The sequence below is a fragment of the Cetorhinus maximus genome, chromosome 18, assembly GCF_964194155.1.
Source record: "Cetorhinus maximus chromosome 18, sCetMax3.hap1.1, whole genome shotgun sequence".
Taxonomy (NCBI): Eukaryota; Metazoa; Chordata; class Chondrichthyes; order Lamniformes; family Cetorhinidae; genus Cetorhinus; species Cetorhinus maximus.
In genome coordinates this window covers 12221022-12236668 of record NC_135896.1, presented here as the reverse complement: position 1 = coordinate 12236668, position 15647 = coordinate 12221022, and the positions used below count along the sequence as shown (strand labels likewise).

Here is a 15647-nt window from a genome sequence, read left to right as displayed (position 1 = left end):
GGCAATTGCTGTGCCAACCCTTACCTGCAAACTTGCCGTTATTTTAACTAACTTGTCAGTTATTTTAATATCATTTTATAATGAGGCTTGAAGATTTGCTTTGTAAAAATCTAATAGTTGGTGTTTATTAGGTTGAGGGATATTGGTGCTTGTTGAAATTGTTAGAAGGAATCCTTCTTGAAAGAAAATCTTGCATTTATATACCACCTTTCATGACCTCAAGATATACCAAAGCACCTTATGGCCAATGAAGTACTTTTGAAGTGTAATCACCATTGCAATGTAGCCAATTTGTGCACAGCAATGTCCCACAAACATCAATGTGATAAATTAGGAAATTTCTTTAAATGATGTTGTCATGAATAATTTTTAGCCAGACCACCCTGCAATGAGATTATTTTGAGTTTGATTAAAGGTCATTACCTGAAGCCTTAATTCTCTTTCTCTCTCCACAGATGCTGCCAGACCTGGGTATTTCTAGCATTTTCTCTTTTTATTTCAGATTTCCAGCATCTGCGGTATTTTGCTTTTGGATGAGGTTATTTATCTCTGTTTGGGAGGCCAGATAGACTTTAACATCTCACCCAGAAGACACCAGCTCCAACAGTATAGCACTCCCTCAGATTTTGTGCTCAAGTGTCTGGAATAGGACTTGAACACACAACCTTTTGACTCTGAGGTGCCGGCGGTCAACTGAGGCATTGTTGACCTACAAGAAAGCTTTACTTTTTATTTCACTGCTGTAAAGTGGCCAGTGCCCATAGTAATGCAAGTTGTAATACTGGGTTTGTTGATTCCAGCTGTAGCGTTAATTGTATGGGGAGAAACATTCATTCAGCATTTACATGCTAAAGAACAAATCTGTCCCTGTTGTTATTCCTCCTCTTGTTATCATTTGGATTTTCACCTTAATCTTATCACACATACTGTTTTTTAATCAAACCCAATCCAGTGCAGCCTTATTCCCAGTGTGCAGGAATCCAGCTCACATGACCTTAGCATAAGGCATGCTCCAAAGAGGAATTGGGGAAGGAATATTTGTATTTAACCTTTTGTGTTGAGCTGACATGTTTCTTTTTCAATCTTGCAGAGTACTCTTCATGCTGCACCTGAAGAATATATCAGTTCCTTTGATATGTTTAACAGTTCCTACAAACTGTACACCCACAGGTGTGTTTCATAATACTAGCTTTTCAACAAACTTTGCAATAAAAGTACAACCAATGATATTGTGTTGTTGAGTGCGCTATATTTGTTGTAAAGTATTGATAGTAATTCCAGTTAATTGTAACTCTATTAGTCCAGGTAATCCAGTTAAGGGCTTCCTGAGCGCAGTTGTCTGAAACCCTATGGGAAGAATTTTCAGGTCGGTGAGTGGGGGCAGGGCCCACTCGCCGATGTGTAAAATGACACACGATGACATCGGACGTCCGTCCCAACGTTGCCGTGCGTCATGTAGATTTTCAGTTCAGCAGGCGCGCACCTCTGTGCCTCGGAGATTTCTGCGCTCTTTCGCACATGTGTGAAAGAGCGCAGGCCCTCCCATCAGCCCGCATAAGGAGCGCTCAGTGCTTCTGGGCGCACGTCATGCTGGGCGGGCCTTAATTGACCCGCCCATGTAAAATGACAGCGCAGCCCCGATCGAGGGTGCCAGTCGGGTTCACGCCCGCCCCTGCACAACCCCCCCAACGGGGGGGAAGTTTCTGCCCCCGTGATTGATTGTTTCAGTATTGATTTCTTTAAGAATAAAGATTTAGGCGTAGGTATAAATTTAATAACATTGTGTTAACTGGATCCTTGATCAGTCAGTTATTACGCAAGCATCTCTAAGTGATTCCATTGAGTTTGCCTCCACTATTTTATCTAGAAACCCATTCCATGTGTTGATTATTTCTTGTGTGAAAAACTTCCTGACATCAGTCAAAAGTCTTTTGGGAGAAATTGGACTTTGTTGTCTGGGGACAAAAAGGACAAATGTTTGGGGTCGGTCCCTTGTTCCAAAGGCGTCTGAAATGTGTCCAACCCAATATTAGGTCAGGCAATTTTGCAGGCATTTCTGACGGTCACCTAAAACAAGCATTCGGCCTCTTGTATATGTTATTAAGGCGCATAGCACTTGACCACTGATTTACTGTTATGACGCAGCAGATGGTAAATGCTGAGTCGTTCAAATCCCAGAGGGAAACTTGAAACAACTGTCGCAACTAATTTTCAATTTGTATAAATTTCGAGATGCATGCCTTGAATTCAGTAGTAATAAGACCACCAGGTGTAATAGGTTTTTACAACACTAGATTAAACATTTATTAATGAGAGAAATGATTTTAAATACATACATAGATCTACAAATTACTACTATGATAACTTCTAACTCCCCAATGAATCTAACTCCCGGTTACACTTTCGTTAAGGCAACAGTAAGACGCATAGATTTTAAAAGACTCAGGCAAAGAAACATGAAACTCTGAACAAGTCAAATTCAAAGTGAGTTCTCTTAACTTCAGTGCCTGGAGACAGTAGCTTGAGGCATAGATACTGAAGGATTTTTCACACTTGTAAGATCTTAAAACGCCTACCCCTACACACAGCCTGTGCTCCTTTATACATATTTTCCCCTTTGAAAGCAAATACCTATTGTTTCACTATGTCTTTGGACTTTATCTCCCTGATAATAAAAACCTCTCATAGCACTAAGTTTCACCAGTATCTTTGGGAAAAATAAACACACACTTTCTAAACTTCACCTGGCTAGGTGACGCATTTCACTCCCTCTTTTGAAAACAATCTAGTCTGGTTTATTTAAAAATGAAAATGTTCCCTTGACACCTATGATTCTATACTTCCCCATGTTTACCTAATTAACATTTCAAACCTAACTTCTCTTCTGACATCAAAGCACCCAGGTAGCTGGCTCTAATTCAATTAAATCTCTCTCATATATACACACACACAGACACATATAGACACATCCCACTATTACTCTATTTTACAATAAATTCCAATAATATGAGAATTATTATATCTTCCTGACAATTACATTGAGCTGGGCCTCCTCCACGCAGGTTTTCCTGCCATGGATGTGCTTTATAATTGGCTGCAAGTAAAAGTTAGGTATTTTTTTCTAAATCACTTCCATGTGGAGTCAAGGGAAACGAGACTTCTCCTATGTGACACCATAAACACTCGTGTGTTGCAGTCATTCCTCCCTCATTCTCCTCCTCCCAGACTTACCTTAGGACCACTGCCCAAGAGGCAGGTAATTCAAATTGGGTCTGTTGACATGGGCTAGCTGCCCCTCAAGGTATGACTGGTACTGGCACCTTGTTCCAATTATTCATGAAACCTGAAGCCCAATTTTAATTGAGGCCCGGACCTACCTGTTCAGACACAGGCGTTCTGCCTCTTGTATTTTGCTGGTTTGCACCTTTGACCTGTTGTTGCTGTATTAAGTTTGGATTTTCTATGCTATTTAATTTGTATGTATCTCTTGTAGGATTGATAGTCCAGGTTTTTCTCCATTTTGATGTCTTATGACAATGGGATCCATTTTGCGACTCAACTGAACAATTGCTGCATCTTCCATATCTTCTTTACACCTTACATCTAGGTGACCAAACTGACTCATGCTAGATGATTATTTCACAGATGCTTGCAGCCTTCTGGTGTCTCATTCAAACTGATCTAAGCATATTGAGGAAAGTAAGGGTGGAAATTGCAGAGGCACTGGCTGTAATCTTCCAATCCCACTTGGAAACAAGGGTGCTGCCAGAGGACCAGAGAATTGCAAATATTAGACCCTTGTTCAAAAAGGGTGTAAGGGAAAGCCCAGGAAATACAAGCCAGTCGGTTTAACCTCTGTATTGGGAAGACTTTTCAAAAAGGAACTATGTTGCATTGCCTGAGCTTGTTTTTTTAATTCTTTCACTGGATGTTAGCCTCACTGGCTAGGCCAGCATTTTTTCCCATCCCTAACTGCCCTTGTGAAGGTGGTGGTGAGCCACCTTCTTGAACTGCTGGAGTCCATGTGGTGTAGGTACACCCATAGTGCTGTTCGGAAGGGAGTTCCAGGATTTTGACCCAGTGACAGTGAAGGAACGATGATATAGTTCCAAGGCAGGATGGTGTGTGGCTTGGAGGGGAACTTGCAGATGGTGGTGTTTCCATGCACCTGCTGCCCTTGTCCTTCCAGATGGTAGAAGTCACAGGTTTCAAAGGTGTTTTTGAAGGAGCCTTGGTGAATTGTTGCAGTGTATTTGGTGGTGCGGGAGTGAATGTTTAAGGTGGTGAATGGGGTGACAATTAATGGGCTGCTTTATAGAAACTAGGAGTAGGCCATTCGACCCTTCGAGCCTGCTCCGCCATTCATTATGATCATGGCTGATCATCCAATTCAATAGCCTGCTCCCGCTTTCTCCCCATACCCTTTGATCCCTTTTGCCTCAAGAGTTATATCTAACTCCTTTTTGAAAGCATACAATGTTTTGGTCTCAACTACTTTCTGTGGTAACGAATTCCACAGGCTCACCACTCTAGGTGAAGAAATCTCTCCTCATCTCAGTCCTAAATGGTCTACCCCATATCCTCAGACTGTGACCCCTGGTTCTGGACTCCCCCACCATCGGGGACATCCTTTCTGCATCTACCCTATCTAGTTCTGTTAGAATTTTATATGTTTTTATGAGATCCCCCCTCATTCTTCTGAACTCCAGCGAATATAATCCTAATCGACTCAATCTCTCCTCATATGTCAGACCCACCATCCCAGGAATCAGTCAGGTAAACCTTCGCTGCACTCCCTCTATAGCAAGTACATCCTTCCTCAGATAAGGAGACCAAAACTGCACACAATATTCCAGGTGTGGTCTCACCAAGGCTCTGTACAGTTGCAGCAAGACATCTCTGTTCCTGTACTCGAATCCTCTGGCTATGAAGGCCAACATACCATTTGCCTTCTTTACCGCCTGCTGCACCTGCATGTTTACCATCAGCGACTGGTGTACAAAGACACCCAGGTCTCGTTGCACATTCCCCTCTCTCAATTTATAGCCATTCAAATAATAATATGCCTTCCTGTTTTTGCTACCAAAATAGATAACCTCACATTTATCCACATTATACTGCATCTGCCATGCATTTGCCCACTCACTCAGCTTGTCCAAATCACACTGAAGCATCTCTGCATCCTCCTCACAGCTCACCCTCCCACCCAGCTTTGTGTCATCTGCAAATTTGGAGATATTACATTTAATTCCCTCATCTAAATCATTAATATATATTGTGAATAACTGGGGTTCCAGCACCGATCCCTGCGATACCCCACTAGTCACTGCCTGCCATTCGGAAAAAGTCCCGTTTATTTCCTACTCTTTGTTTCCTATCTGTAAACCAGTTTTCTATCCATCTCATTACACTAGCCCCAATCCCATGCGCTTTAATTTTACACGCCACTCTCTTATGTGGGACTTTGTCGAAAGCCTTCTGAAAGTCCAAATAAACCAAGTAAATTTGTCCTGGGTGATGTTGAGCTTCTTGTGTTGTTGGAGCTGCTCTCATCCAAGCCAGTGGAGAGTACTCCATCAAACTCCTGACTTGTGCTTTGTAGATGGTGGACAGGCTTATGGGAGTTGGGAGGTGAGTTACTCTCTGCGGAATTCCCAGCTTCTGACCTGCTCTTGCAGCCACAGTATCTGTATGGCTGGTCTAGTTCAAGTCTTTGGTTAATGGTAAACCCCCCGATGATGTTAGTGGGGGATTCAGTGATGGTAATGCCATTGAATGTCAAGGGGCGGTGGTTAGAATCTCTCTTGTTGGAGATGGTCATTGCATGGCACTTGTGTGGCATGAATGTTACGCCACTCATCAGTCCAAGCCTGAATATTGTCCAGGTTTTGCTGCAAATGGGCATGGGTTGCTTCAGTATCTGAGGAGTGTCAAATGGTGGTGAGGCAGATTCATTAGAAGCGTTCAAAAGAGAATTTGATAATTATCTGAAGAGAAAAACATTGCAGGCCTACATTTGGAGAGACAACACAGACACAATGGGTCAAATTTCCTCCTTCTATACTGTAACCACTCTATGATGAAATGGCTTCTCTTCCATTGTGAGCTTAGACAGTAGATGTGTTGGGATCAACACAGTGGATCCTTATCTGTCCTCACTCAAAGCATGTGTGTGCACTTTCTATCTGGGGTTAGTTTATAATGATCAGGAAGGAGAACCTTTTTTGGTTCCCTTTTCCCCTCCGATTCAATAGTTCCAACTCTGCCAACCATGACATTTAGTCCAGAGACACTCAGTTCACTCGTGATGCAGTGAGATCAACTAAACCAGGTCTCACCAGGGTCTAAACCTAGGATCTTTCTAGTCAGCAAGATTATGTTCCATATCATGCAGTGCATATACTTGCCAAGCCCCTTTGAGGAAGGCAGTGGTGCGTTTACAATAAAACAGCTGCAGCACTGCCAGGTTCACTCTCTTCAACCAAAAGTGGATTAAGGTCCCTCTTACTTGGGCTACCGAGGATTAATAGCAGTGATCAACGCTGAAACAAAATAGTTTCATTTACTTTTGCAGAAATAAAATTATAATGCATGTTTACTAGAATATCACAGACTATGCAACATCTCCTGCAATGTCTATCGCTAGAGGAACCCTGCACTGTTGCAGATCTTACTGAATTTAACAAGGTGAAAAAATGTGCCCAGTTCTGGCTGGGCCATGTATAGACTGTGGACACAATAAGAAGACTAGAATATCGGTATGATTCTTGAAGAAGATCCTGATGTATCCTGTATTTTTGACTATTAGTTATTTAGGTTTTGGACTGAAAGTAGCAAGACTGGCTGTACTGGGAGCATTGGATGCAAAAGGTATGTGCAGTCTTGTTTTAATTACTGCCTAAATTGATTTTGTAGTTCAAAGAAAAATTTGGAGTGTTAGACCTATCCCACCCCAGTTGTCCCTCTGGATTATAATTGCTTACCTTGATGTTTCATTGAGTTAGGAATCCAGGTAAGCTTTTTGTTGTTGATAGAATTTGATGCACAGGAAGTAGAAGCGAATTCACATTGTACACTCCCAGTGCTCTGGAATCCACTCCATTTTCACTGGAGAATTTTTTAAAAATTCTTTCATGGGACATGGGCGTCGCTGGCTCGGCCAGCACTTTTATTGCTCATTCCTAAAATTGCCCTTGAGAAGGCGGTGGTAAGCCGCCTTCTTGAACCACTCCAGTCCAAGTGGTGTAGGTACACCCACAGTGCTGTTTGGGAGGGAGTTCCAGGATTTTGACTCAGTGACAGTGAAGGAACAGTGATATAGTTCCAAGTCAGGATGCTGTGAGGCTTGGAGGGGAACTTGAAGGTAGGGGTGTTCCCATACATCTGCTTCCCTTGTCCTTCTGAGTGGTGGAGGTCATGGGTTTGGAAGGTGCTATATCAGCAATACAGAAACAACTCAATGGTTATTTCAGTCATGATGGGCATATCCAAACCAAATCCAGGTTTAGTCTTAAGCTCAAGTGCCATGCATTTTCCCTCCTTATAGCCACTCACTCCCCCAACGTAAGGGAAGCTGAGGCCAATTGTGGTGTCCCACCATCGTTCTGGCTGAGATTAACCACACGGGCTGGAAAGTAAATCCAGAACACCTCTAATTGGCATGGGCCACTGATGAACTACATGTTACACTTCTGTCTTGAGACATTGGGGGTGTTTGTGTAATTAGGGTGGCTCCATTTCTTGTCTGCTTTACATGACTTCCAGATCATAAAAATGGCACAAGTTTCAGTTTTATCACTTCATTTTGCAATGGGAGAATTCCTTCCCAGGATTTTTGTTGTTGTTGAGGTGGAAATTGTATTTTTAGTACAAATGCAGTGTCACAGTAAAACTGCCTGGAGATCTAGGTTATTACTGCAGTTGAGCCTGAGGTGACTCTCATCCCCACTCCCCCAAAAAGAGGGGAACCTCCTAGGGCCACTGCTCTTCCTGTTGTCTGTCGAGGAAGAATTGTGGAATGTAATGGTCAACACTCTATGGAACTTAACAGTTTATGTACTTCTCTGCTCAGCTTTCCATACAATTTAATAAATAGAATAGAATCCATGATCAAAAATTGTCAAATCTTGAGATGAACCCTTGATACTCTCACTTTGTTGTTCTTGTGTGAGGGAAAAGTAAGTGGGTTCTTTCCATTATCTTGGTAGGACTTTTAATGTGTGAATGTTACTGTAGACTATTTTCACTTGTTTCTTTAAACCTTGTGTAGTTTTGATTTCTTTTTATTGTATCCTCCCACTGCCCATTCTTCCTTTCAGATGGTGAGAGCAGAAGATATAGGAGTTCATGTTTACCACAGTCTTTGAAAGCTGAATGGAAATTTGGTGGAATCAACTATAAGTTTGGAGGAATGAAGGAAGGTAGGATAATGTTGCCCCACAATTAGGCAACTGTGATTGCACAGAACCTAGTTCAATCTTCCTGTAAAGTGAAGCTCAGTGAATGAATAAGAATATCTCACAAGAATATGCTCCCAAATAAGTTGGTTAGCGCAACACACCCATGGTTATGGCTTTCACCAAAGAGTATAATCTTCTACATTATTATACCCTTTACATTACATTTACTCCCTGAGTGGTAAACCGTCTGACGTCTGTTCAGCACATCTGAACTCAAACCACATTTTTCGGAACTGTAGGAACCTGCATATTACCTCTCCAGAGTATAACCGATTAGTTTTGCACCACAGGTGAAGTCTTCTTATCAAAAAACCAGCTGTACTGGTTTCGGTACTAATAGGAGCTGTACTGCCATATGCATGGCCCTCCATTGCATCAATAGAGCTCAGTACTGCTTTTAGATTTTGCAACGCATCAAACTGGGACAAGGTTTATTCTTCTATTTTGTTTGCTTTAAAATTTATGATTTATTTTTAAATTAAACATCTTTATACTTTACCCGAGTTACAAGTGGAATGATATGTCTGCTCAGATAATGTGTATAAAACTGCTTGGATTTGACTCTTGCACATGGGTTACTGTCTTCTGCTTATCTTGGGTGTCCACTCTGAAGTAGAGAGTATGCCAGGCTGTCCTGGTGGTACTTTTTTTTTAAACATACAAGAGCATGTCATGGTATTGTTACTGTACAAATGAAGATTGAGTCATGATTTATTCCTGATCTGTTCTATGTTTACTGACTTTGGTCATGATTTGAGGGCCATTAAAATTTGCTTGTGTGTTCCGACCTAGAGAAGGGAAATGTTATGATTCAGCTGGGAATGACCTGTGTAAAGTTGTTTGTTTGCGGCGGCTCAGTTGGTGGCACTGTTGCCTCTGACTTAGAAGGTTGTGGGTTCAAGTCCTACTCTAGTGACTTGAGCGTAAAAGTTTAGGTTGATATTGCAGTGCAATATTGAAGGAGTGTTGTACTGTCAGAGGTACCATATTTTAAATGAGGTGTTAAACAGAGGCACTGTCTGCTCTCTCAGGTGAGCATAAAAGATCTCATGGCACTTTTGAAGAACATCAGTGGAGTTAGCTCAGGTGTCTTGGCCAATATTTATCTCCTAACCAACATCACTAAAACCAATTATCTGGCCATCGTCACATTGCTGTCGTTGGAAGTTTGCTACATGTAAATTTGCTGCTGTCTTTCCTATATTGTAACAGTGACCACATTTCAAAAGTCTTCATTGGCTGAAAGGCACTATGCAAGTCTTTATCTTTGTATTTGTAATCACAGTTCCTTCTGGCTTCCACTCCTGCTACACTGAAGTTACAAAGGTGATACAAAAGAACCTTGACCAGCAAGATGAAATCAAACGCAGGAGTTTCTATGCCTTCTCGTATTACTATGATCGAGCTGTGGATGCAGGAATGATTGGTGCGTGGGCAATTAGAATTATTTTTTTTGTCCTCATTCTTCTACATATGTCTGAAGACAGTTTCCAAAAGCTTTATTTTTCTTATTTATTTTTTAGATGGTGAGAAGGGTGGCGTATTACTTGTGAAGGATTTTAAAATGAAAGCAGTGGAAGGTATTTTTGTTATTTGGCCTCTTAAGTAGGAATCTTCTGTGCTTAAAGGCGGTTCTGTAAAAAGTTTGTACCCTCTCCTTAACTAAATAGAACTGGTTGTCATTAAGAACAGGCTACTCCCTGCCGGCAAAGATTACAGCACTTCCATTCTTTTGAGTGAAAGACATGATTCCATTACAACCCTTACTAAAAATCTTGCTTTGGAAGTTAGTATATGGGGGCTAGGGAGGAAAGTGTAGAAAGGAGTCCTTTTCCAACATAAATTCTTTTCTTTTTGATGGAACATTTTTGCTTTTTGTCAGAGGTTATTGCCTTCCTAAATGGACAGAAGTGACAGACAGGGAGGTGAACAAACTATCTAATAACATTGAGGGAATGCCTTCACTACATACACTGCAGCAGTTCAAGAAGGTGGCCCACTACCACTACCTCAAGGGTAACTAGGAATGTGCAATAATTGCCAGCCTTGCCAGCAACACAAACATCCCAAGCCGTAAACACCACTAGGTGTTGTTAAAAAAAATTTAAACCTGTTTAAAGAATTATTCCATGAAAAGGCAACAAACCAAATTTGCAAGCATGAGGTATACGACTTGGAACATTGTTTGTGATGCTGTCAAATCAAAAGCAAAGCTTAACTTGTCTTTCTCCTCAAATATTTCTCAAGTACAGTTCTGGCCTCCATAATTATATGAAGGAGTTAGAGGCATTGGAGAAGGTACAAATGACAATTTACACAGATGAGAAGACAACTTCTTAGTTCTGCTATCAGAAAAGACTGAACAAATTGGGTCTCTTTTTCTCTAGAAAAGGCTGAGGGGTGAACAAATAGAGGTCTTTAAAATTTTGGTGAAGTTTGTTAGGGTGGACATAGGAAAGCTGTTCCACTTGTGGGAGAGTCTAGAACTAGGGGTAGTAAATTTAGGATCTACACTAACAAATCTAATAACAAATTTGGGAGAAACTTTTCTAGCCACTAGGTAAAATGTGAATCACATGTTGAATCACTTGTTATCACAGGAGCAGTTAGGGTGAATCACTTGTTATCACAGGAGCAGTTAGGGTGAATCACTTGTTATCACAGGAGCAGTTAGGGTGAATAGCATGGATGCATTTAAGAGGAAGCTAGATAAGTACACAGAGGATTAGGATATGCTGAGGTTAGATACAGAAGTGTGGGAGGGAGTTCATGTGGAGCATGAACACCAGCATGGACCTCTTGGGCCAAGTGGCCTATTTTGAATGGATTGCCCTATTTAACGGAGTCAAAACATGTACATTAAGAAAAAGGAAAGTGATTGCCAGCTGTGGTGTGCTTGTAAATACAGTCCTTCTAACAGATCCGAGTGGAAGTGAGTCACTCCTGTTTTCCTGCAGCCTAATTATGAACTTTGAACTCCTCAGTGTGTGAAGACTTAAACGAGGCGACCAGAGGCAGTCCCTTCCTATGCATGGATCTAACATACATCACTGTCTTACTCAAAGAAGGATTTGGATTCTATGATAACACAGAACTACAGGTAAACATGGCACTTATACTGACTTCAATTCCAGGAGTGCAAGAGGCAGTTTGCAAGAAAGGTTGCTAGCGGCTCAATTGGGAGTTTCACAATAATGGTTCCTTTTGTTATTAGGTTTATAAACTTAGTCTTGGCTATTAATAATACAGGATTACCAATACTATTTTACATATTAATCAGACAAGTCCAAAGATTAACCATAAACTCTTTCAGGGTACAGGATTAATTTGTTTTTCACTCCTAGCTGAACATTAGCAATTAAAAACAGCAGCCATTTTGTGAACCCTATCTATCAAATGCACCCATTTTCAATGTATATTATCTGGTATTCAATGCATATTATAACATTGGTAGGGTTTTTAAAGTCGTTTTGCACTGCTAATTTTAAACTCCTACTTTTTCAGGTTTTGGGTCTATTTTCACTCTTTCCTCCTTTTTTAAAATATATAAACATAGTCAATGGGGAGGGGGATCCAGATAAATCAAAGAAATTACTTTCAAATGATTTTATTTTTAATAAGGTTGAGAAAATCCAAAAGGACCAAGGGAATTAAATGCATACTTGAGGTAAATTAGACCCCACAATTACATATCATTGACACTAGATTGAACATAGAATCTAGATTGTTTTCAATATTAAGGGCAGAATTCTATGATCCCCTGCCTGCCCCAGACCTTGCAGTGATTTTATTGGAGATAGGCGAGGCCCAGGGCAGGCCACCAGCCCTCTCCCTAATTGATGCCCCAATTAATGGCCACTTGCCACCCGACCGCAATGGTTAAACTGGTAGAAGGTGGTCAGATGGGGTAAGCCTGCTTGGGCGGGTGTGTCCCTCAAAGGCTCCCTTTCCTGATTGGGAGCCCCCTCTTCCCACAAGTGTCCCCTTCCCCTGACTTTTGCAACCTGGTTCTCTCTCTCTCTCTCTTCTCCCACCCCCCCACAACCCCCCTCCCCCACAACCCCCCTCTCCCTAACAAGAGACCCCCAGACTTGTGTATCCTAAGCTTCCAGCATTTTGTTCTATGGGACTGTGTAGTCCCAGTGGTGGTCACTGCTCCTGGTGGTGCTGCTGGGACTAGAGAGCTGCCAGCCAATTATGTTGGCTGGCAGCTCTCTGAGATAGGGCTTCCTCCCCAGATAAGGGCAGAAGGCCCATCTCCAGCTGTGAGGCATTCATCAGGAGCAGGGTTCCTGCAGACTTTTTCAACGGCAGAGCAAGAAACCTTGTCATCCAAAAAAAATTCTGCCCTAAGAATAAAATTGAAGAATCTTATTGTTGTGACTCTTTCTACTCAATTCTGCCCCAGATTGTTTGTGTTTTATGACTTGCTCCAGATGGAGGTTTATTTTGTTGCGGCATTTCTCATCCTTCCATTTCCTATTTTCACAGCTGGCCAAGAAAGTCAATAATATAGAAACTAGCTGGGCATTAGGAGCAGCATTCCACCTCATCCAGTCACTGAAGACTACTCCATGAATGGAAAAGCAAACATAATAAAAGACACTTTTAATTACAGGGGTACTGATCTGTATGATTCTATTACTATTCAATGAAAACACTGATTTATACCAGCTGAGAGGAATTAACTCCAATTCCAAACTGGATTCCACCCACTGAAACCAATTTGGAGATGATGTTTGTCAGTAATCATGTCCCCTTCATTGCAGGGGTCTCATTAATTAATTCATAAGGTGGGGTCGGGGGGGCAGAAGGCAAAAGCTATATTTTTTGACTCTTCTCAGGTACAATGATTAGAAAATAAAACTATAGAAATGTCTGTGGGCCTTCCAAAAAAACTTTTGGTGGTATTGCCATCTGACTGTGGAAATCCTCAGTATCCCAGAACATATCACGGTGATAATTGTGCCATGCTCCCTTCTGTTGGAGTTTGGGAGCAACTTTGATATACTTTAATCCTTCTTGGTATTAACAATTCCACTGTAACTGGAATTCATAAATCTGCATGAAAAAAATGACATCGTAGATCAGTTCTAAACCTTGATTAAATGCAGCTGATTTTTTTAAAACAGGAAGGGGAGATGGTGCTACAGTGGTAATGGTGCTACAGTGGTAATGCCACTGCACCAGTAATCCAGAGACTCAGGCTAATGCTCTGGGGACATGGTTTCAAATACCACCACAGTAGCTGGTGGAATTTGAATTCAGTCAAAAAATCTGGAATATAAAGCTAGTCTTAGTAATGGTGACTATGAGATTATCATTGATTGTTGTAAAAACCCATCTGGTTCACTAAGGCTCTTTAGGGAAGGAAATCTGCCACCCTTAACTGGTTTGTCTTACTCCAGACCCACGGCAATGTGGTTGACTCTTAACTGCCCTCTGAAATGGCTTAGTAAGCCACTTAGTTCAAGTGCAATTAGGGACAGGCAACAAATGCTGGCCTTGCCAGTGATGCCCACATCCCATGAAAGAATAAAGAAACAAAAACAAAGCATGATTACTATTAATCATAGATACTGCAATTTTGTGACTAGATTTTTTTTTTTAATTACCATGTCCAAACATTGTCTTATACCAAAGCACCAGATTTGATTCCAAGTATGGATTTGTTTCTTAAATAGAAGCTCAATTTTGAAGTTGATTGTGATGTTATCATTTTAAAAAGTAAGAGCACTGGAATGTAAAACCTTCCTATTCAGAACCAGTATTGGCTGTGCTAACAGATAAAAATAATGAGCAGAGGAAGGGGCAGGGACAGGCATTTTAACCTGTGAAGAATTAATATAGGAGGCTGCTATCCTCAGCCAAGCTAATCCGGTCAATAGGTGTGCATGTCATTTGTTTACCCTGGTCCTGTATCCATTCAGATGCCAGGAGACCAGCATCTGAGAACAGACTGTGAAGATGGCAGGGAGGTGGAAGATAAAAATTTAAATCAAGCACTGAAGTAGTTGTGGAGGTGGAAGAGGGGTGGGTAGTCTTCCTTGAATTGAAACCTAGATTTTCAATTGTAACCATGATTGAGGTTCGAAGTGACCCATCTATTATTTAACTCTTGGATAAGTTTGAATTTGAGAGAGGGTTCAAATGAAGTACTTCAACCACTGTGGTACGTGTAAGGTCCTGCCATAACTAGACTCTCATTCCGTCACAACTTCCTTATGAGTTGCAACTCTTGTATGATAAACTGAGGGGTTGTTTCTGTAAGACCTCTCAGATTACTAATTACTATGCTGTTGTCCTGTGGTATATCAAATTTAAAGGTATAACTGTAACAAAAACTGGAAACATTAATCAGCTGATAAAATAAGTTTAAAAGAAACATTTAATTTAAATTTTGACAACATCCTTCACACTAACATTTTTGTTAAATGTAGTGCCCAGGGTAACTATAGATTTCCTGGTCTGAAAAGCTGGCCACTGGGAGCCTAGCTCATCAGACTATCTCGGAAAATGAAAACCACCTTGGCCAGCTGAGCCTTCAACCAACTAAAAGCTTGTGGTTCTGGAAGGCAGACAAGCACTGTTAGCAGAGGGATAACCTTGCACGTGTGCCAACTCCTTGCAGTTGTACATGATTCTCCATGAACTCTGGAATTTATGCTAAGTTCTGAGGTACAAAATTATTTTTGCTGCTTTTATTAAAACATATATATTGCACATTAATTGCATGGCTGTAATTAATGAATATTTTATATTAAAAGTTCATGATATTTTACATTGACATGCAGTTTAATGTCCTAAATGGACTTGTGGTCTAAATTCAACTGTATATTACCAGATGGTTTTAAACATGTTTTGTCATGAATTATTTATGTATTTAATTTGTGAATTAAAACTGATTGAATATACATTCTGCTTGCTCTGTATCCATTGCTTTCTACACCACCACCAGAATACTCAGCAGAACAGTCTGCATTCTCACATATCCTACAGCTAGGAGCATTTAGCAACAGCTCCCAAACCCCTTAAGGCCAGACAACACCATCTTATCTCCACAAACTATTTATTTGTTGGTTTACCTCATTTGAACTGGGTCTCTTCAATATGAAATCTACCTCGATTAATGTGATATTCATGGATACGATTATGTACTGTTATGACCAAAGATAAAGCTGGGATGGT

General features: G+C 41.0%; 1 protein-coding gene across 1 annotated transcript in view; it reads left to right on the top strand.

Annotated features, from left to right (window-relative positions):
- Positions 1 to 15366, top strand: part of entpd5a (ectonucleoside triphosphate diphosphohydrolase 5a) — a 37613-nt gene extending 22247 nt beyond the window's left edge. The window contains exons 8-14 of the mRNA XM_078562111.1: positions 1091 to 1170; positions 6809 to 6870; positions 8319 to 8420; positions 9745 to 9885; positions 9983 to 10039; positions 11444 to 11559; positions 12951 to 15366. Coding sequence (XP_078418237.1) covers positions 1091 to 1170; positions 6809 to 6870; positions 8319 to 8420; positions 9745 to 9885; positions 9983 to 10039; positions 11444 to 11559; positions 12951 to 13037 — 645 coding nt within the window. The 3' untranslated portion in view covers positions 13038 to 15366. The remainder of the gene's footprint in view (positions 1 to 1090; positions 1171 to 6808; positions 6871 to 8318; positions 8421 to 9744; positions 9886 to 9982; positions 10040 to 11443; positions 11560 to 12950) is intronic.
- Positions 15367 to 15647: the final 281 nt, after the last annotated feature.